Consider the following 21,415-nt stretch of genomic DNA (forward strand, 5'->3'; position numbering starts at 1 on the left):
AATTCTCCACTTGAAGCAAATTAAGCATTTTCAACATAGACAGTGCTTGTGATTCCATAGATGAAGTGAGGAATTTGCCCTCATGGCGTATACCTAGTTTAAAGGGGAATCCCATATTTGCATTGTGGAGGATTTCAGTGAAAGTTTTAAGTCTCCGTTGCTGAGTAAGCATTTCTGAGCAGAGATTTTGAAAAAGTTGAATAGTTTCACTGTTATCTAAGTTGACTGATCCCCCTGAGACCACTATAAATTTGCTCCTTCTTTCTATATCTTTCAGAGCGAACCATGATATCTCTAGGAGGGCCGCCATCTTGGTTTAGCCGCCTGAGTGTTCTGTGTGCCCGCTCAGTATTGCCCTCTGATAATTGTATACCCAAGTCCAATTCACAGAGCCAGGCCACCAAGAAAGCAATCATGTCCCTCTTACTTCCTTATTGGGGATCCCTTGAAAGCTAATGTTCTGATGACAGCTTCTGTCCTGTTGATCCTCCAGCTGCAACTGCAGGTCTCAAATGATAGCAACCATCTTTTTTTACTTTGGTCTATGGCTTTATTCCCAACTCCAGGGCTTCATTTGGGCATTTGTCTGAGAGCCATGTCAGAGAGTTTCGTAGCATGATCTGACATCGTAACTTCTAAGGGTTTTAAAGCACCAATTTGATCTTCCATGAGATCTCGTCTGTTGTTGAAATTGCTGAAGAATGTCAGTTGCAACTAACAGCACTGCTTGTTCTTTCCTGCCCTTTCCAGTTTTATTCAGTGATGGTGCCATTGTGGTCTTGTCACTTTCATCTGAGCTGTCAAAAAGACTGTCTCTATCATAAGAGTAGAGTTCCTACTTAGAGTTCTGCTCTTTGCATGCCTGCAATCTCTGGAGCATCCCCTTTCAAGTGTGATGGTTTGGAAGACAAACAAGGGTGAGTACAGCAGTTCTGTCATGAGTTATAACAGGGGTTCCCAAACTGTGGTCCGTGGACCACCAATGAGCTTCAATCAGGTGGTCTGTGGCATATCTGTGATGAGCACTTACAATCTGAATTCTATGCAATTCATAGAATCATAGAGTTGGAAGGGGCCTGTAAGGCCATCAAGTCCAACCCCCTGCTCAGTGCAGGAATCCAACTTAAAGCATCCCTGACAGGTGGCTGTCTAGCTGCCTCTTGAAGGCCTCCAGTGTTGGAGAGCCCACCACCTCCCCAGGTCATTGGTTCCATTGTCGTACCGCTCTCAGTTAGGAAGCTTTTCCTGATGTTCAGTCGAAATCTGCCTTCTGGTAACTTGAATTCAAAATGTAGTGCAATAAAAGAAAGTATGTAACAAATGACAGACGCCAATAAAGATGCCGTTAGAACAAGTCAGCATCCAGCCCAGAGCGTTGCAATTGCTGCAACAGGCAGAAAAACCAGTCAGTCGTCCACCAAGACCCTCAACGATTTTCAAGTGGTTTGTGGGGGGAAAAGGTTTGGGACCCACTAAGTTGTAACACCTTTGGATTGAAGTGGTAAAGGGTTAACCTCCACCTTGGATTGCACTAAGCCCCCCCCCCAACCCAGTCATTTCCCTGCAGTTTTTACCACTGAAAATATTTGAATTGCTGGGAAGATTTAATTAGCTTACAATTATTAAATAAAAGTGCACAATTAGTCACATCTTTTGAAACAGAACAGCAGTTCAGAAATGGAAGCATGGCCCAAGGGAGGTATGAAATTCACGACGCCTGCTTGTTTTTAGGAAACCAATAGTATCTGAAGACATCCTTACATAAAGGGGTATTTTTTCATGACAAAAGCTTTACAGGATCAGCTGTTTGCATCCTGACACATGACGACAATTTAAGAACACCCAAATTTCCCCTTACAAGGTGCTGAGTGACAGAAAGAGCACGAGGGATAGCTGTCTAAAGAGGTGAATGCCTGGCCATGCGCCTCCTTTGTGGTGGAAGTGGGTAAGGCAACTGCTTTAACATGGCTCCAAACAAGAGTGGAAAACAATGAAATGATTGCTTTTAACTCATGTTGGAAGAAATAGTTTAGGCATCCTGAATTGGGAAAAAATCTTTTATGATAAAGACTGTAATAACATGCTAGGTGGTTTCTTTTAAATCATTTGCTTGTTTTAGACCATTTTAGTCTTGGAATTTAATAATTTTATTTTTAATTACATAGGAAACTAATTAAAATGGCTCATTTTTAAATCGTAAACGTCTTTTCTGCTCTATTGTAGTCAAATTCTTGAAAAGATCGAAGGGATAGCTGATTACGATACTCCTTTTTAACTCAAGCTAGTACTTTGGGCATAGCTAAAATATGTTTCTGGTGGAGAGGTTGTCGAATTGGTCACTTACTGGCTGCAGCTAAATATGACATTGCTGCCAAATGAAAATACCTAAACTATAATTTAGAATCTAACTGTAATGTATGGAACTAAGTACGTATCGATAATACTCTCCCCCTTTTTTTACTATCCTGTGGAATTCTGTGGGACTTAACATGTAAGTAGACACGGTTAGTGTTGTGCTATTGTTATCCCTTACTTGAGGAATGTGAGAACTGAGATTTTTTAAAATAATTTTTATTGGGATTTTTTCAAGATACATCAAGAAAGAAAAAAATACAATGGGTTCATAGAGAATATAAATACACCAAATTAAATACATTTTATTCATTAAATTAAACAATTTGTAAGGGTATTTATTCTCCTGATGGTTTTCGATATGAAAATCTCCCAGTTTTATAAAAAATTATTTGTCTGACCATATTTCCCCCTTAGACAGTACGTTTACTCAGATTGATGGTGTCCCATATTCTGTTAAACCAGTTCAAAACTACAGGTGAGCTAGTTTGTTTCCAATTTTTCATTATCTCATTTTTTGCTAGTGTTAAGAAGGTCACAACCATTTCTAGGTAATGAGAACTATTCCTTTTAAGAAATATAACGATGTTACACAAGGACTGATGCAGTAATTGATTACCTGTTATTTCATCTCTTTATTTTAAAAAATTAACTCAATATTCTTGTTGGGCAGTTCCAAAAATAGGCAAACAATCTGCTCTAGAGCATCTCCAACATTTGTCTAATGCAGTTTGGTATATTTTAGAGATTCTATGTAGTATAAAATACAATTGAATTTTAAAATGGTTCTCTTTTAGGTCTATATAGATCAGCTTGTGAAGGCTTTTCCATATCCACTTCCATTGCAAATCATTAGCCCATTTTATTACAAAATTCTTTCTCATTTCCCCCCCCTTCTGTGATAAGTGAATTTCCTATTAGATTTTTGCACTTGTTGCGTTTACATTGTCACATTTTATTTTAGGTATTTTTATGTTCCTTTTTGTTCCTTAGAGTGCAATCCAACTCATATTTCTGCCGGGCTGGGGGGAGTTGGATACAGCAGACCTGCGGCTGAACTGGCCGGCTCCTGGCACCATTGGGCTCTGCCAGAAGAAGCCCCCCGCCGTGGGTGACCTGTAGCACTGCCGGGACCCTGCCAGTGCCACCGGGGGTGCACCACAGAGGGCCAGATGGAGAGCTGGTGGAAGCCCCCCAAATGGGTTGATCAGGGGTGGGGTGGGGTGCAGCCATGAGGGGGAGACTTACACAAGATCCTCCCTCAGTTTGGAGCCCCTCGAGTCCTGATCTGGCCAAACTCTCCACCAGGCAAAAGGCTGGCAGAGTAAAAAAATTGTAATGGGGGTCCATGGGGAGCACTTACTCCCCAGGAGGCTGATTCACGGGCGCCGGCTAATTCTTTCCTGCTCGTGTGCACAGCCCGACAGAGCTGGTGCTCAGCCGCGCCAGTGGCTCCTGAGCAGGAAGTGGGTACCAAGGAGCTTTCTGCCAGCCCGTTCTCCAGCTCCCCCTCCGCTGGTTTCCCACCATTTGGACTGCTCTGCCTGCTGTCATCCTAGCCATTAATTTTGATGCTTTGTTTTCAAATTCAAAGTTCTTTTACCTTAAATAAGTCAGTGATTCCTAGAGTTTTTTTCTCTTATTGAAAGTTTCTGACTGATTTCTTCTATTTAGTAATGATTCATAGATTTGGGACAAAGGATTTGATTTACGTTGTTGTTCCAATCTTTCAATCTGGTGGCTTCAGCACCCACCTCAGGTCCGCCTTGGAAGTTCATGGCCTCCATGGCAACTATAGGCCTGTCTCAAATGGTTATCGGTCCAAGTAGCAGTAATTTTAATTTGGGCAAAGACCAGCAAATATAGAAAACATCACAAATGCAGTAGACAGGAAGCAGAAGCAAAATAAAAACTGCAATACTGATAATAATATATACATACTTCAGGATAAAAAACCATAATAAAACATTAAACTAATCATTAATATTAGCTGCACAGAAACTAGTCACCTCAGACCTGTGGATTCTGGCCGGCCAGTAGATAATGTAAGTAAAACGCATCTGAGACCTTGGGGATTTTTTATAGGATCAGAGTGATAAAAATATATCGAAGGTCACGATAGAAAGAGCAATGCAATAATACATGTCCTCCTGTCTCCACCTCCCCAGCATTGCAGGGGCCTACAAGGTCATGATAGGGAACCCTCTTAATTCTTCCTTCTATAAGTGCAGAAGGTAACATTAGACGTAAATGCTTTTCTATATTTCGAGATGGTCAGATTTACCAGATAGTTTGTGGGTACAAATGCCTTCCCACTATCCCTAGAATTAGGGTATGGTGCATCCAAACTTAAGTGATTGTACTTAAGCAACTTTTGTAATTCAGTGTCCCTAATTTGCTGAGAAATGGCAGCTTTGGCCTTGGTAGAAGCTAAACCTAAAATAACATTAGTTGAAAAGCCCAGATGTTGCAGTTTGTTGTTCACTGCCCATTTCCAAAACCAAAAGTTTAACTTGGGCATCCATGTACCAGACTCTATAAGGATTTGCCCCGCCTCTGACTGTAAGATGACATTGGGTACACAGCTCTAGACACCAAACATGGTTCTCAGGAATTTGGTTTGGATAGTTTCCAGTGGGGCATAATTGCCATAAACACATACCTGTGATCCATATAGCATCTGTGCTATAACCTTGGCTGTGAAAACCTGGATGGCTGAAGGAATATACTGTCTCCCTTTGGTGTAAAAAAGGAAAGAAGTGCCTTCACAGTTTTTGAACATTCGTAATAACATTGGCTATTTGTTCATTTATAGGCCGGTGGTATTTGATCCTTTTCCGAGTGAAAACTAAAACCTTGGATTTGGCATAATTAATTACCAGCGTCTAATTTTTGCAGTAGGTGTCCATAGCTCTTAAAAGACACTGCAGGCCAATCCTCGTCAAGGACAAAAGCACCACATCATCTGCATAAAGGAGAATTAACAGGAAGGAGGGTGGGAGCAGGGCCGGTTCTAAAGGGCGACCAGGTTGGGCACTGGCCTGATGGCCCCTGGAGCTACAGGGGGCCCCTCGGCCACCCCTCCGCTCCCCTTCTGTGATCCACATCCCCCCATGTCTCCCCACTTACCTGTCTGCTGTCTTTTACCCTTGCCCTTAACAAAGATGATCCTTTTCCGAGTGAAAACTAAAACCTTGGATTTGGCATAATTAATTACCAGCATCTAATTTTTGCAGTAGGTGTCCATAGCTCTTAAAAGACACTGCAGGCCAATCCTCGTCAAGGACAAAAGCACCACATCATCTGCATAAAGGAGAATTAACAGGAAGGAGGGTGGGAGCAGGGCCGGTTCTAAAGGGCGACCAGGTTGGGCACTGGCCTGATGGCCCCTGGAGCTACAGGGGGCCCCTCGGCCACCCCTCCGCTCCCCTTCTGTGATCCACGTCCCCCCCATGTCTCCCCACTTACCTGTCTGCTGTCTTTTACCCTTGCCCTTAACAAAGATGGCGACCGCAGTTTCCCTAAGGTACTGAAGCCCCTGCCGCCATCTTAGTTGATGGCAGAGATGCGCATGCGTAGCACACATGCGTGCGATCAACAAAGATGGCGGCGGAGGCTTCATCCCCTTACGGAAACCGCGGCCGCCATCTTGGTTAATGGCAATAGTAAAAGACAGGAGACAGGTAGGCGGGGGTGGGCTGCGCGCAAATGCAAACACACACACACGCCTGGGCCCAGGGCAAGCTGATGCCCAAGGGCCCCGGCATTCCTGGAGCTGGCCCTGGGTGGCAGCCTATCTCCACTAGACTTTTGACCAGGGAGTTGATGTAGAAGTTAAATAGGGTAGGAGCCAGAATACACCCCTCCAGTAAAGGTTGAAATAGGATCGGTCAAATGTCTGGCACAATTGCTTCTTACCCTCAAATGAGTATTTTCTCAAAGCTATGGATGAGAGTCAGCAATTGCCGGTCAATGTTGGTAGCCTCCATTTCCCCCCACAGTCTGGGCTTATCCACATGGGAGTTAAACATTGTATTAAAGACGCTGCTTTTACCTCCGTTTTCTGTTTGCACAGTCCACATAGGGGGATCAAAGCCAGCTGCAAACCCGGTGCTTTTCATTCACACTGAAGGGAAAGGATTAATCACACACCTTCCTAATGACCACGCCCTCTTAAGGTCAAAATTTCACTTCCTCTGGTTACCTTGGCAACTGAGCATGCTCAGTTTGTTCCAGAGTTTCATAAACTGAGATTATTTGTATTTTCACTGCTACAATCCAACTGGAATGCAAATATTTGCTTGAACAGTGTTATGCTTTTGTGCACAAATTAGGGGAGAAAGAAAAATAAAGCATTATTTGCAGCAGGCTTGCAGAACGGGAGCCAGCAGGAGAAGGAGGAAGTGAGTGTGGAGAGGGGAATGATTGACACACCCACCTAAAGCATCGGAGTAAAGCGTCTGCAAGCACTCAAAGATATGAACTGAAGTCGTTTTTACCTTCCCTTTTTGGATTAGAGGACCATTGATATACTACGGATTTAAAGGGGAAAACTGAGATCTACCTGCTGATTGCGTGCAATGTCGTGTGATCCATGCAAATTAAAAGGGGCTGTGAGTAGCAGCAGACCCACACTAAAGCTCTGTGTGAACCAGCCCTCTCTCCCTTGAGATTAAGTTGAAAGCCGACTTGAAGTCAATAAAAGCTGCATAGGGCCCTCCCAATGTAGATGGATAATTTTTACCTAGACGTTGGAGAACAAGCCCTTGGTCAGCTGTGGAAGGCCCTGCCCTATAGCCTGCCTGCTTCTAAGATAGTTTCCTCCTCCAACCAACATAACAATTTCCCATGAAGATGACTGGCATGTGGCTTGCTAATAATACTCAGCAAACTGATTGGTCTGTATTTTGCAAGGGCAGATCTTTTCCCCTTTTTTGGAAACTGGGATAATGATAGCAAGCCTCCCAATCTTCTGGAATGTGCACTGACTGGTCAATACAAGGAAATAAGGTGGCTGAGACTGGAGCCCACCATTGTATATTGGCCTTATGGCGTTTGGGTGGAATATTATCACTCCTAGGTACTTCACTGGATTTGAGTTTGTTGATAAGGCTAGTAATTTTAGGGACAGTCACAGGAGATCACTCGGAGATTTTTATGTTAAGCTGTGCTATGCGCACACTGCTCTGCCTCTTCGCATAGAAGCCACTGAAGTATGTTTCCCAGGAGTGAACATGGATGTGAAAATCCATACTGGCTGCTGCATTCTGCCATCCCCTGGAGACCAGAAAGCAACTGAATCTTTTGCCCTGGATGGTTTTATTAGTTTTTGCCAAGTCTCTCCAGAGGATGGGGCAGGTGATCCAGTTGTGGCCTTAACTTCACTATGGAATGGTGAGAATTGTAGGGCTATTGGCACAATCCCTCCTGAGGGCCCTCCCTGGTGCCACGGAGCCCGCTTTGCTCTTTGGTATACTGAGGAGCTGTGGTCCATGAAACGGACCTCACAAGGGCTAGAGTGTAAATCCCGCCCTGGAGCCAACCAAGCACATGTTCAGGCTCATAATCAGGCCCATCAGGTGGCATTGGGGGCAGCAAAGAGATCCTACTTTGTTGCCTCCACTGCATCCTCGAGGAGCCACCCGACTGAGTCGTTCTGTGTGGTCCAGAGGCTGGTCACTCCTGACCAGAGGGGAGGACATCTGCAGCACACGGTGTTCAGCTGTAACTGGCTGGTTAAACACTTTGAGGACCAAGTCGGCTTGGCTCTGCAGTGGTTTACATAATGCTATTGTGGCAGTTCCAGCCGAGGTGTCCAAGGCAACGTCACACCCAGTGTTGTGAGATCAATTCCAGTTAATGTGGGCTGATGATGTGGACAGGCTGTTTGCAATGATGTGTCCAACCACCTGCTTGCCCATCCTGGCTTATTAAAGCTAGCCAGAGTGGGGTGAGAATAGACAACAGCAGCTGATGGAATCGGGGAGAAAATGGGATTCACTGGGACCTCAGCTGCGTGATCCCATGCAGATCTGGCTACTGTTACACCCAGACTGGACAGCCACAAAGCCTGCTACATGGGGGTGCTCTGGAAAGTGATCTGGGAACTCCAAAATGCAGGGTGGTCTCCATCGACTGCTTTTGAGGACAGGCTGATACTCCACTCACTTCCCACAGGCTTCCAGCTCGTTCCGGGGTGTGAGGATGCGCTTCCGTGGCAGCAACACCTGGGCTGTATGGGGCTTTTCCCAGAAGAGGATTACGCTGCCCCCTCCCTCTCACCTGAGTTTAGAGGGCGACAAGTATTCCCCCCTCCCTGCTTGTACTTTTACTCTTTTTCATCTCCTGCTGTGGCTGCTGGTATTTAAACTGACCTCGCTGGCTTCGTGCTCCTCTCTTCTCTGGAGATACTGCTGGGTCCCTCTGCATGCAACGCCTCTGCCTCCCCTGAGCTGCAGCGCCTTCTGTGTTGTGCTCAAGGGCGACTGTCCCTTGCACAGAGAGAGGGTTTCACCCCACACCTCATGCACTGTTGTATACCAACCCCCCGACTGATTAAGGCATTACCTTAATTGTTGCCAGCACCACATCCATTATTGCACACTGCCTCAGTGTCAGGCTTTTCGTTTCTTCTCGGATGACGTGGTCCTGAAAAAAAGAATAAGAAGATGGGCCTACTGTTTTGGAAAGATTTTTATTTATTTAGTCAATTTCTGTCCCATAAAATGTTAAAATAATACAAATTAAAATAAAAAAAACACATTTAAAACATTTTAAAACCATCTAAAACACTTAGAACAGGTATCTCTTTCTTCTTATCCATGTGGAAACAAATGATACTGCCAAGCGGTGATACAAAGAAATCAAGTCAGACTTTGAAGCTCTGGGGAGGAAATGCAAGGACTTTGGGGCCCAGATAGTTTTATTATCCATACTTCTGGTACTTAGAAGAAGAGGAAAATGGGAAAGCAAAATAGTCGTCTGAATGAACGGCTACAAAGGTGGTGCCAACATGAGAGATTTGGGTTCTGGGACCACGGGCTATGCTTCCTGGAAGATGAATGCGTTGCACCTCACAAGGACTGGGAAGAATGAATTGGCCACAGTATGGAGAAACTAATCAGGAGAGCTTTAAACGGAATCCTAAAGGGGAGGGAGACGTAAACCCCTTCTTAGGGTATGGGGGTAGCACTCCCCTTCGGCGATTCCTGACCCTGCCGCAGATCTCAGAGATGGCGCTCCCAGTCCCCCTACAGACCACGGGCCTGTGGCACCCCCCGCTCCCCCTACCTCTCCTCCCTTTCTGTGAATGCCCTGTGCTGTGCACGCAGCTGCCATCAACCAAGATGGCAGCAGAGGCTTCTCTAAGGGGTTGATGACCCCTATTGCCATCTTCATTGATGGCAGGCATGTGCATGCACGCAGCGTAGTGCACGTGTGCCATCAACAAAGATGGTGGCAGGGGTATCAGCCCCTTAGAGAAGCCTCTGCCACCATCTTGGTTGATGGCAGTGACCTGCGTGCCCAGTGCGCAGGGCATTCACAGAAAGAGAAGAGGTAGGTGGAGCGGTCCCACACAGACTGTAGGGGGGATTTGGGAGCAGAGGCCCGAGGCAGGCTGGTGCCCAAGGGCCCAGTCACGCCTGGCACTGGCCCTGGATAGCTAACACCCTGGAAGACAGAAACAAAATTCAAAGTGATCTTGATAGGCTGGAGCATTGGGCTGAAAACAACAGAATGAATTTTAACAGGGATAAGTGCAAAGTTCTACATCTAGGAAAAAGAAACCAAGTTATAAGACGGGGGATACTTGGCTCAAGGCCGTGGGCATAACTCCTTCCTGTAATGAGGCATTAACTACTCCCTGGAGCTATCCAGTCAATCCCCTATTACTAGATTTTATCAGCCACGATGGGCAGGGATCAATAGTAACTCTCACTGTCATGAATGTCCTGTCCATGTCATCAGGCTGCACCCTGAAACTGATCTCAAAGGCTGAAACTCAGCAGTACTTCTGAGAGCTGCAGTAGCCCTGGACTGATTGTGGCATCACGTCTGGCATGGATCTGAGTGATTTTGCCCCCAAAGGGTTCCACCAGTCTTTCGCTATTGAATGGCCTTTGTTAATCATGAGGCACTGGTGTGCCCCACCTGATTTACCACTCTAAACAGCTGTGCTTGGTGCTTCACTGAGGATGCAACAGAGGCCGAGAGATATACTCTCTTAGCCACCACCACTGTTATAGGGGAGGCTGTCTGCTTGTACCTCTGTTTGCTCGGATTTGCCCTGGGACTTGCACTACCGGCACTCTAATCACTGCCTGGCCCATGTCATTGCCTGGAACTCCTCAGAAAACCAAGACGCTCCTCACAGCCAGAGAGGACGCCTTGGACTGCTTGTGCTGATGGCCCTCTCCATCTCCCCATTAGTCGAGGGCCTCAACAGGGTTGCCTGTCCAGCTGCCTAGGAAGCCCGCCAGAGCTTTCAGAAACCCCCTGAATGCCACCATTCACTGCGGGTGGACCAACTTAACTGTTTCCCCCACACAGGCAGGGAGGGCTAGTCATTGCCAAACCAAACATCCCCAGGAAGTGATCTGTCCATGCCAACAGAGTGATAATCTCCCTCCCCCCATCAAAGGATCGTTCCCAATTCCCTCTGTGGCAAAACCCAGATCTGCCCACTGTGGAGCGACAAGATACACAAAGCGCACCTCCCTGTCTCTGGCTTGCTGGTACCAACTGGCCTTTAATTTCTCTGCCTCAGAGAAGAACCTTGTGTCTTGATGGGAAGGAACAGCACAGGGAGGGGAAAATGGCTCAATTAACACGCAAGCTGATCAGTGGAATTCACTGCTGCAAGATGTGATGATGGCCTTTGGCTAAGATGGTTTCAAAAGGAGATTGGACAGTTTCATGAAGGAGGAGGAAAAGGGGGAGGGGATAACGTCTATCAAGGGCTACTAGCCATGTTGGCTACAAGGTAATCCAGAGGCAGCCTGCCACTCCGTGCACTGGTGGCAGGGGAGGGCTGCTGTCAGCTTCACACCTTGCTTGGGGCTTCCCAAAAGCCTCTGGCTGGCTGGCCACTGGAGGAAAAAGGATCCTAGATGGGATGGATCCTTGGCTCAAGGTCTTTGCATCCCTATGGGGAGGGGCATATTAGTGGGGTGGGGTGGGAAGTGACAAGCCCTGAGAGCAACACATTGCCAATGGATGCTCCAGCCACAAAGAGGCCGTTTGTCTCTTTCTCATTATGCTGCATAGATGTCACTTACCTTCAGCTTGGACAACTGGCCAAAATCTTTGGCTGCACTGAGGATCATCGGGGGGGCCTGGGAACAGAAGCAGAACAGGCAAAAGCAAGATTGTGTGAAGCCTCCTTTGCCGCTGGCTCAATTCAGGGCACACAGCCTGGGCGCCATCGCGGTGAGGCCGCTGGGGACAGGCCAGCAAGGCTTCCAGGGCTGCCCTCTGGCTTCCTGGGGAGGTCAGACTGGCTCCCTTCCCACAGCAGGGGGAAAAGTTTCTATTACGGCAGGGTTGGGGAACTGACCGAAAGGGCTTTTATAGGGTGCTGGTTGCATTCATCTTTAATTTGTGTTTTTTAATCGATAAATGGCTTTCATTCTATAGATACTGTATTTAACCTCATTTTAATAACTTTCTGTATGTTTTCACTTACATGTTTTTATCTGTATTTGTAAGCCCAGTTTTGGGGAAAGGGTGGGATATAAACAGAATTTGAAAAAGTTACTTTTTTGAACTACAACTCCCAACAGCCCAATCCAGTGGCCATGCAGGCTGGGGCTGATGGGAGTTGTAGCTCAGAAAAGTAACTTTTCCAAGCTCTGGATATAAATGAATAAAATCATCATCACCACCATCATCCATCAGCATGAAGTGGGGTCTGCACTAGTCAAGGAGGTAGGAGGCCTTTCTAAAGGCAGCAGAAAGCAAGGGCTGCAGGCCCCCTCCAGCCTGGCCTGGAACTGGAGGGGAAGTCAGGGCTGCGTGACAAGTGTCTGTGGTCCCAACATGGGAGCCCAGACAGGTGACTGAACATCTCTGCAGCCAAGCTCAGGAAGAGGACTCTCCCTTGGGCTGCCTTTCCATAGAGGTCAGTCAGGGCATGGGCAGGGAAACCCATCAGCAAAGTCATCAACAGAACTCCCGATTAAAACGCTGCCCTCTGCCATGGCCTGCTGCTCTGTGGGCTGATTCAGGTCACCAGCGGAAGTTGCTGGCAAAGCTCTGAGTGAACCACCCCTCTGCGGCCTCCCCCTCTACACCTCCAACCTAAAGTGGGACTTTGCTCAACTGACAAAGCCTTTCCCATGGCTGACAGCCCATTGCCTGGAAAAAGAAAGGTAGCGCCCCCTTCCCAAGGCACAGAAGTGGCGTGCACCCCCTCATCCTGCCCTCTAAAGCATGTTAATTGGTTACCATGGCAAAGGAGCAATTAGCTGGCACCAAAAAAGGTTGGAATTTATCTTTCCTAATTGGAGGAGGCACCGGTGGGCATTCTCCACATTCTCATTCCTCAGAGCCAAGTGCTGCCTAAGGCCCCCTCCCCCACCCACTGTGGGCAACCTCCACTGCACATGGCCATGAAAGACCCTCCCACTGGACTCCCATCCCACCCAGCGAGCCCCGCTTCGACATGTCTTCTTGTCATAAGCTGAGAGCCCTCTGAAGTTGCCCCATCAGGTAGGCAATCTCTCCCTGAAGCCAGTTCTCACAATTTCCTTTAAAGGCAATTCAGAGTGTTTGTTGAGAGGGCCTACTGTACCCATCCTGCCTTCTTTCAGAGACTTGGGATTCCAAGCAGTGTCTGCAGAACAACAATTTATGGGATTTCAGTGCCTCATTTGTGATATGTAATGCACCTCCCTCAAGTCAATTCTGACTTATGGTGGCCCTACGAATAGCGTTTCCATGGTAAGCGGTATTCAGAGGGGGTTTCTCATTGCCTCCCTCTGAGGCTGAGAGGCAGTGACTGGCCCAAGGTCACCCAGTGAGCTTCATGGCTAGGTGGGGATTCGAACCCTGGTCTCCCAGGTCATAGTCCAACCCCTTGACCACTATGCCACACTAGGTCTCTCATTTGTGATATACCAGGATGTGAAGTAAAACCTTTATTTGTGTATAAATGCAAGAAGTCTAAAAGTTTTATTCGTACGTCGTAATCTAAAGCAAAGCAGAGATGACACGAATGGACTTATATTCTACCAGACAGGTACAGGCAACTTCCCTTGCAGTCTCTGCAGTGTTTGTAATAATTGTGCACAACTTAAGGGAATTGTCAGTTGCAAAGATGGTAGAAAGTGCATCGTACAGGATTTTTATAACTGTAACACTAAAGGGGTTATATGTGTGGCTCAGTGCCCTTGTACGTAGGTGTGACAATGAGGAAAATAAAGATGAGTGTGTGCGAGCACAAAAGCTGCATTAGGAACGGCAGGATGCATGCCCCTATGGCAAAGCATTTCATTGGACATGGACATACAGATAAATGCTTAACAGGTTTTGGACCCTGGAAAGAATCATGAGATCAGGAAGACAACTAGAGAGTAAGCTAAGAAGGACAGAACCTTTTTGGATCTTTACCCTGAAGGCTTAGATGCCAGGTAGTTTGAATGAGGATTTGGTCTCCTGTATTCCAGATATGGAATTTGATTGATACCTCTATGACAACGAGCTTTCTGTATACTTCATAGCTGACTATCATGGTCATTTCAGTTCTGATTATTTTCATGTATTTTGTTTGATTTGGATAGTGCCTTAGAAGAGGTTAATTGTTGTGGGAGGATCTGACACCAAATTGATCCCGCAGCTGTTTTAACGTTTGATTTTACATTTATCCATAAAACTTTGGATCTGGAGAGTTGCTCTTACCCATGGCTTCTTTTTAGGTTTTATTCATTTTTTGCTGTAATTGGACTGTAAAGGTGTAAGTATCTTATATCAGATTGGCTTTACGTTAAATAATTAGTTACATTATTTTTATAATTTAGAATTTTTAAAGATCTTTTATGTAGGATTTGTGGCATCCCGCATTAGTCTGTGATATATATTGTTCCCAGTTGAAAGGAATTTTTATTCAAAAGTCTGGGTAAGTGCCATTATATATAATATATTGTTGCTATAAAGGTTTTTTTTCCCTTTTGAAGCACTAGCCAATACTATTTGTATTTTTATATTGGATTTTATGCCCTTGGCCACTGAAGAAGACAAGTTGTCCAAATGTGTCTGGCCAAAACACCTTAGGAAACCAAATGTGTATTTGTCTCATCAACTGATGATATAAGTGCCTTTGGAACAGGTATTTAAAGTTTGCTTTTACTGTTTGGTACATTAAAGGTCTTACATTTATATATTATTTCTAAACTTTTAATCATTTGTCATTCACCACAGATACAGGAGGGGTTCCTCCCCTGCCCGCTTGCCTACAACTTCCATGGTGAACATCTGCTGACCAAAGTGGCTTTCCAAACAGTTTTTATGGCAAAATAAAGAACGAGTCCTGTGGTGGCTTGGAGACTTACGGTTTGTTCAGTCAGTGGTGGGAGCACAATCTGCTTTTCTATCCTGTTCAGGACCAGTTTCCAGAGCTCTTTCAAAACCCGCTTCAGAACGGTCTTCTCACAGATTTTTGCTGATAGACTTAAACTGCAGAGCAAGGAAGCATTCTCAAAATCTTCAACTATTTCATTAATCACTTTATAGACTGCTTAATTTGAAAAACAAATCTGTTAAATGGTTTACAAAGTAAAAAACACACACCATGAAATCAAGACTAGAATTCAAATAAAACAAAAACATATACTGTCAATAAAAATCCAGAATCAAAATGCTAAAACAAAATTCTGAGTAGTGCAACCTAAAATAAGCCAGGAAATGCCTGAACTAACAGGTACATTTTTACTAGGTGTGTAAAACACATGACCTATCTCAGACTGCGCCATTATGCCAGACCTTTACACACTAGGTGCCGTCAGGCAGGAGCTCCACACAAGCAGGGGTGCTCCCTTCAGTTTCGTGCATGTGGTTTCCCTGCTGAACCTTCAGATGAAGCCCTGGAGGCATCTTCCTTGTGGAAAGTAGAGAACGGTGGAGAATTACACAAAGGGAACACGATAGTTTCTGCTCTGGTGCCTCAGCCGTGGCCAGCTGGAGGGAGGGGGAGGGTCCTGCCTGCTAAGAGCCTGTACTCCTCTCCTCCTTCTGGGTGCCATAACTGCACCTCCGGGTGTGGGGATGGATTCACACTGAGTGCTGGACCAACACGTGAGCAACGGGAGGTGTGGGGTGGTGGCAGCGGCAAGTTGGACCAGGTGGCCTTTGTCCCTTTCAACCTCTGAGTGTCATTCCCACCCTCTCCCTCCTATTTAAGCTTAAGTACCCACAGAGACACGCCCCCCACTACTCACATATCTGGTGGCAGCTTGTGGAGCAGTGGTCAGCTGCACCCAGAGTCATGGGGGCCCTGCAGAATGGCTTTGCTAAACGAGCAGGGTTGTCGCGATGGCTATGTGGGGGAAAGGGGGAGGCCGCAGCAATGGCCAGATTCTGCCCATGGAAGCCTTCCCCTCTCCCTGTCAGGGGGGCAAAGGCAACACTTGTCAACTTGCTGCCTTCTCCTTCCTGTTGCTTTGGCCAAGGCACATGGCTAGTCAGGGGAAGTTTGGCACGCAGCTGCCGTGAAGAGAATTCTTCTGGGTGGAGGGACGGTGGGTGGTCAGCAAATGAATGGAGAAGAATGTGGGACAAGGCTGGTTGTGCAGAGTTTTAGAGCCAAAGAAGAGGTCCGCCTTTAGTCTGGCCTCACCGCTTAGTCAGATAGATCACTAAGAAGTATTTCCAGGGAGAAGAAAACACTCCCGTCTCGCTCCCTTTTTTGAACTTTCGAGAGATGGGGGGATGGGGGGAGGTAATTCCCACAGCCAATTTTTTCCCCATGGGATGATTTCCCACCCCCACCCGTGATGGAGATGCCCTCGTGCATCACAGCAATGATGCACGCAATCCCAATCTCTGCTCCGCGTGTGATCGCATGGAGAAACATAACCATGACGGAGCAGGAGCAGAGTGGGGGCGGACCGGCAGCCACTTTCATGTGGACGGCAAGTGCTGTGAGGATGGGCCTCACTGCTGGCTGCACAGTGGAACATTTGGCACACACAAGAGACGACAGACAGTCATGCACTACAGAAAGGAACAGGTGTAATAACACAGAGTGGTGGTGAAGAGGAGGACTGTAAGTCCAGAATCACCATCGATCTCTAATATGTGGAGGACGGGGGTTGCCTGCCTTACAGGGTCTCTGCAAGGGCTATTGATATACAAATGAGTACGAGCTGTTTTGAGAGCCGAGAAAGAGTGATAGGGTGGGGGAAAGATCAAACCCTAAAAGGTTTTATTGAGTCTGCCTCCATTTGTCACTGACCAGAACATTTGTGCACACCTAAGAGCTGGACTGTCCACCCTGCTTACATTTTGTCAAGGACGTCCATCACTGGCCGCAACACAATCTCGGCATCCACAGCGTTGCTGTTCTTGTTGGCTCCATTTCCTCTCAATTGATTCAACTCCAAGCTCATCTGCTGCACAGACTCCTCAATGACAACTTGGAAGCTGGAAGGAACCCAGAAAGGAGATGATGGGGTGGACTTTTCAGAACGTCCTCTGCTGCTGCCTCCCATACTGCGGCCCATGACTTTGGGGGAAAACCCTTCCTCATGGCCTTGTGGAAGTGTCTTCACCCCCACAAGGGCTATTTCCTCCCAGCAGAACCTGAGAGCTCTGACTCCCTGGCTGTGGGCTGGGGTGCACAGAGGTGGCACTAGAGACTAGGTGTGACTGAGGTTTCACACTGATTTTTTTTTCTGTTTTGAAGCTCTTTTTGGAAAAGCAGGCAATATTTATTTATTTATTTATTTATTTCCATTTCTATACCGCCCTTAGCCAATGGCTCTCTGGGCGGTTCACAGCAAGGAATAAAAATACAGTAAAATACAATCAATATAAAAATATAAAATCACAAAAACATATAATTTGAGCATTAAGAACTTGATATAAAATTAACTTAACATAAACATTAAAATGCCTGGGAGAATAACCAAGTTTTAACCTGGCGCCGGAAAGATAGAAGAGTAGGCGCCAGGCGCCCCTCCATGGAGAGACTGTTCCATAATTCGGGGGCCACCACTGAAAAGGCCCTAGATCTAGTAACAACCCTCCGAGCTTCCCTATGGGACGGGACTCAGAGGAGGGCCTTAGATGTTGAACGTAGTGAACGGGTAGGTTCATAGCGGGAGAGGCGTTCCGCAAGGTATTGTGGTCCCGCACCGTGTAAGGCTTTATAAGTCAAAACTAGCACTTTGGATATGTATCTTTGCTTTCTTCTGTTGACTTCCAGATTCCCTTTCCTCTTTCCCTCACCATGCAAACGTCATGAAAAGAAGTCCTTTGCACCCTAGAACATTCTGTGGGCTCATCTACACAGTGGTTTACTGTGTGTTTGGTGCTACCCACATCTCCTTTAAATGTGCATGGTTCACATGACATTCCCAGCAAACAGAAGCTATCATGCAGTTTCCCCCCGTAAATCTGTACTAACCCAATCCACTTATAATACAAAATGTGGAAGAGAAAAAGTCTCCACTCCGTTTCTCTAGTGGTTGCAGATGCTTTGCTCTGATGCTTTTAGGCAGGTGTATCAGTCGTTCCCCTCTCCACGCCCACTACTCCACCCTTGTTTCATTTTGTTTCCTGTGAGCTGACAAGCAACTTCTAGCTTCTCTCCTCCATTCTGCTGGCCTTTTTTATGTTGCTGCAAGCGTTGCATTTATATTCTTTTCCCCCTAACTTGTGCGCAAAAATGTAACACTGCTCAAACAAAGATCTGTATTTCAGCTGTATCCTACCAACCACAGGCAGGGAAAACACAGATATTCACACTTCTGGGGTTTTTTTTAAAGGAACCTACTGAAACTGGTAGAACAGACTGAGCATGGTTGGTCACCTAGCAAACAGAGTGAGTAGATATATATAACTGGGGGGGGCACAAGGAAACAGTGAGACTAATCCTTCCCAGAGGAATGCCTATTTGCATGAATGGGAAAAAACGATTGGCAGCTACCATTGAGCAGCAACTGTGGATGGTACAAATCAGTAATGATGGTAAAAGCAGTATATTTGCTACAAAGAAATGCTCCCATGTAGATGACCCCAGAGTATCTGTTTTGTATTCTTTTTGAAATATATCTTTTTTTTTGTATTTTAACTTTTTTTGCTGTTTTTGCACATTTGCATATTGCCTTGAGATGCTTGTGTAGAAGGCAATTAATAAAAGTATTATTATTATTATTATTATTATTATTATTATTATTGATAGAACATCTCATACAGTAGGGCCCCGCTTCTCGGCGCCCCACTTTTTGGCGTTCCGCTAATACGGCGCCAGCGGGGCGATCAGCTGGAGGGGGGCTGGAGCTCCCCGCACTCCAGCTGATCGCACCCGAGGAGGGGAAGATCAGCTGGAGCATTCTACAGCTGATCTTCTCCTCTTCTGGAGCAATCAGACTCCCGCTCGAGCTGATCGCGCCTGAGGAGGGGAATATCTGATCTTCTCCTCTGGTGCGATTGGCGGGTTAGGTTCCAGACCCCCGCACTACAGCTGATCTGCTTTCCGGCGGGGGTCTGGAACCTAACCTGCCATACGAGTGGGGCCTTACTGTATATTAAATTATTTAATATATTGATACCCTGTCTTTTAGAAAATTTTCTGATAAGGCAGCTTACAAAAAAACAAAAACAAAAACAATGTAAATGAGGCCACAATAACAACAGAGGAGAACAGGGACCACTAAAGAAGTTTTCTTAAGATCATGCCAGCACATCCAGATGAAAGCTAACAGTAAAAGGCCATCCTTGATAAAAGTGCTTTGAGACCAGAAACACACCATCTGTGCTTGGAAGTGCCTCTCTGCTGCCCCCCACATCTGCCACTTGGTTCTAACAAACATGTGGGGCTCTTGAGAGGCCACACAGTGGGCCTGGCCTTGCTCTGAGGAAGCTGAGCCCAGCCAGAAGTTACCTGCCAATAGCCCTTCTGGCATACACCACGCTACGGTGCACAGGGATTTCCCAACTGCTGGCAGCGAGGCCAGGGCCGAAGTGCGGCCCTCCCCTAGCACCACGGGGTGCACGATGCTGGTCCCTGGGGAAGCAGCAGTGTTGGGGGCTGATTACCTGGCGGCGTATGTCACACTGAGCTCATCCAGGACGTTGCTGAGCTTGGTCTGGAGCCCTTTCAGGGCCTCGCTGGCCTCTGGATCCAGCTGCAAAAAGGCATTGAGGAGTTAGTTCCTCTCCCCCCCGACTTCTGTGTGACAATTAGTGGAAAGGAGGATAAGGCATCCATCGACTAGATCACATTAATGGAAAACAAACGTGGAAGCTCCTCAGGACAATTTGGTGCTGAGAGGTGAAAATCCAAATGGGACTCTAATTAATGTGGGGTATGATCCACTGAACCTAATAGGACTTGCACAGAATGTTACCGTGGATTGCACCCGGGGGTGAGATCCGTGGCCACCTCCCTGTCCTCAGTCCTGAAGAGTGTTCACACTCAGCCCGCTTGCTCAGGCTGTCTCTGGAAATGCCCCTCAGAAGCACCGATGGCGGGTCGGACCAGAGAAGCTGCTTTTGCTGGCGGGAGGGGCTCAGGTGAGGTGCAGTCAAGCCAAACACAGAGGGGTCACCAGAGGCCAAACGGACTCTCCACACAGTGCCTGGCGGCCCCTTTCAATTCCTCCTCCACCGCGGAGTCCGAGGCGGGCACCTGCTCTGCCCTGTTTGGGGAAGGGGTGCTTTTGGATGGGGAGGGGATTCCACGCTGTTTTGCATTAGTGTAGAGAGAAGCGGAGCATCCAACAGCAATGAGGAGACGTGCGAGGTGGAGTCTCAGGGTCAGGAAAGGCAACTGTGCAGGAGGGGAAGCCCTGAAAAGGCATCAGCATGGGCCAGCTGCCAGCCCAGCTCAGGCTGCATCCGGAAGAGGTCTAAGGGGCACCCCTCAGCACTCCTCCCACCCTCTGGGACGCAACTGCAGGTGAAAGGGGGCCTCGTGGCCAGTGAGAGTGCAGGAGACACCCCTGGTGTCACACACAGCTCTTTCCCCTGGGAGAAGGGGGTTCGTGTGCAGGCATTTACATGCCGCCCCCTTTGGGCGAGCCCCCCCCCGGCAGAGTGCTCTGGAGGTGACACTTTCAGGCCTTTATGTCCACCACTTTGCTAAGGTGGAGTTCAGTTCTCAGCTCCCATTTCATTAAAAACACCCTCCAGCAGTTAGTGCCCCCCGTCAGGGCAGTCCACTGCACTGCATCTCCCTGTGTCTAAAGTCCCCTGTCAGAACTGTTTCACAAGGGCTCTGCACCACGGAGGGGTTGCAGGGTCCCCCCGCAGCTTTCCCTGACCCCAATGAGCGCATGCACAGCATGGATGCCTGCAGGGAGACAGCCTGTGCACACAGCCCTGCACAATCAGGAGTCCAGCTCTACATGTGTAGAGAACTAACTGTGCCCCCCGCACATGTGGATGGCCGGGGGATGCGGCCAGGGGAAGCCCCTTGGTCACATGGAACCCCCTCCAGGCCTTGTGTGTGATGGAGCCTTCCCAGGGCACAAGGAAAGCTCTCCCTTACCAGGGAGGTCTTTGAGGCCAGCCTAGAATTTGGCTGGTTTCCAAGGCGAGAAGTTAATCTCCATCCGCCCTTGAGCATAACTTCCAAGTCCGGGTGTGTCGTGAGGGGAGATGAGTCTCAGGGAGCAGGTGATGGGAAAGGAGGGCTCTCTCTGCCCGACCCTGGAGAGCCACCGCCGTCCGCACAGACAACGCTGGGCTCAGTGGACCAGTCAGGGGCCTGAGTGGGAGAAGAGCAGCCCCCTGTGCATTCCACAGATGATCTCTGGAGCAGGGCACCTCTCTGTGCCGAGGCCTGGTCATCCTCAGACATTGCTGACAGTGATTTAGCATTAATTATATTTCTGAAAATGCC

At 47.3% G+C, this 21,415-nt stretch overlaps 1 protein-coding gene across 5 annotated transcripts in view; it reads right to left on the bottom strand.

Moving 5' to 3' along the window:
- The window catches only part of UNC13C (unc-13 homolog C), a 197,275-nt gene that overhangs the window by 17,169 nt on the left and 158,691 nt on the right, over window positions 1-21,415 (bottom strand). For all 5 annotated transcript variants that reach the window (XM_061595472.1, XM_061595471.1, XM_061595474.1 and 2 more), the window contains 5 exons: window positions 19,609-19,697; window positions 16,849-16,989; window positions 14,901-15,024; window positions 11,631-11,687; window positions 8,920-9,000 (listed from right to left, as the gene is read on the bottom strand). In XM_061595472.1, the coding sequence (XP_061451456.1) occupies window positions 8,920-9,000; window positions 11,631-11,687; window positions 14,901-15,024; window positions 16,849-16,989; window positions 19,609-19,697 (492 nt within the window). The remainder of the gene's footprint in view (window positions 1-8,919; window positions 9,001-11,630; window positions 11,688-14,900; window positions 15,025-16,848; window positions 16,990-19,608; window positions 19,698-21,415) is intronic.

The sequence above is a fragment of the Rhineura floridana genome, chromosome 14, assembly GCF_030035675.1.
Source record: "Rhineura floridana isolate rRhiFlo1 chromosome 14, rRhiFlo1.hap2, whole genome shotgun sequence".
Taxonomy (NCBI): Eukaryota; Metazoa; Chordata; class Lepidosauria; order Squamata; family Rhineuridae; genus Rhineura; species Rhineura floridana.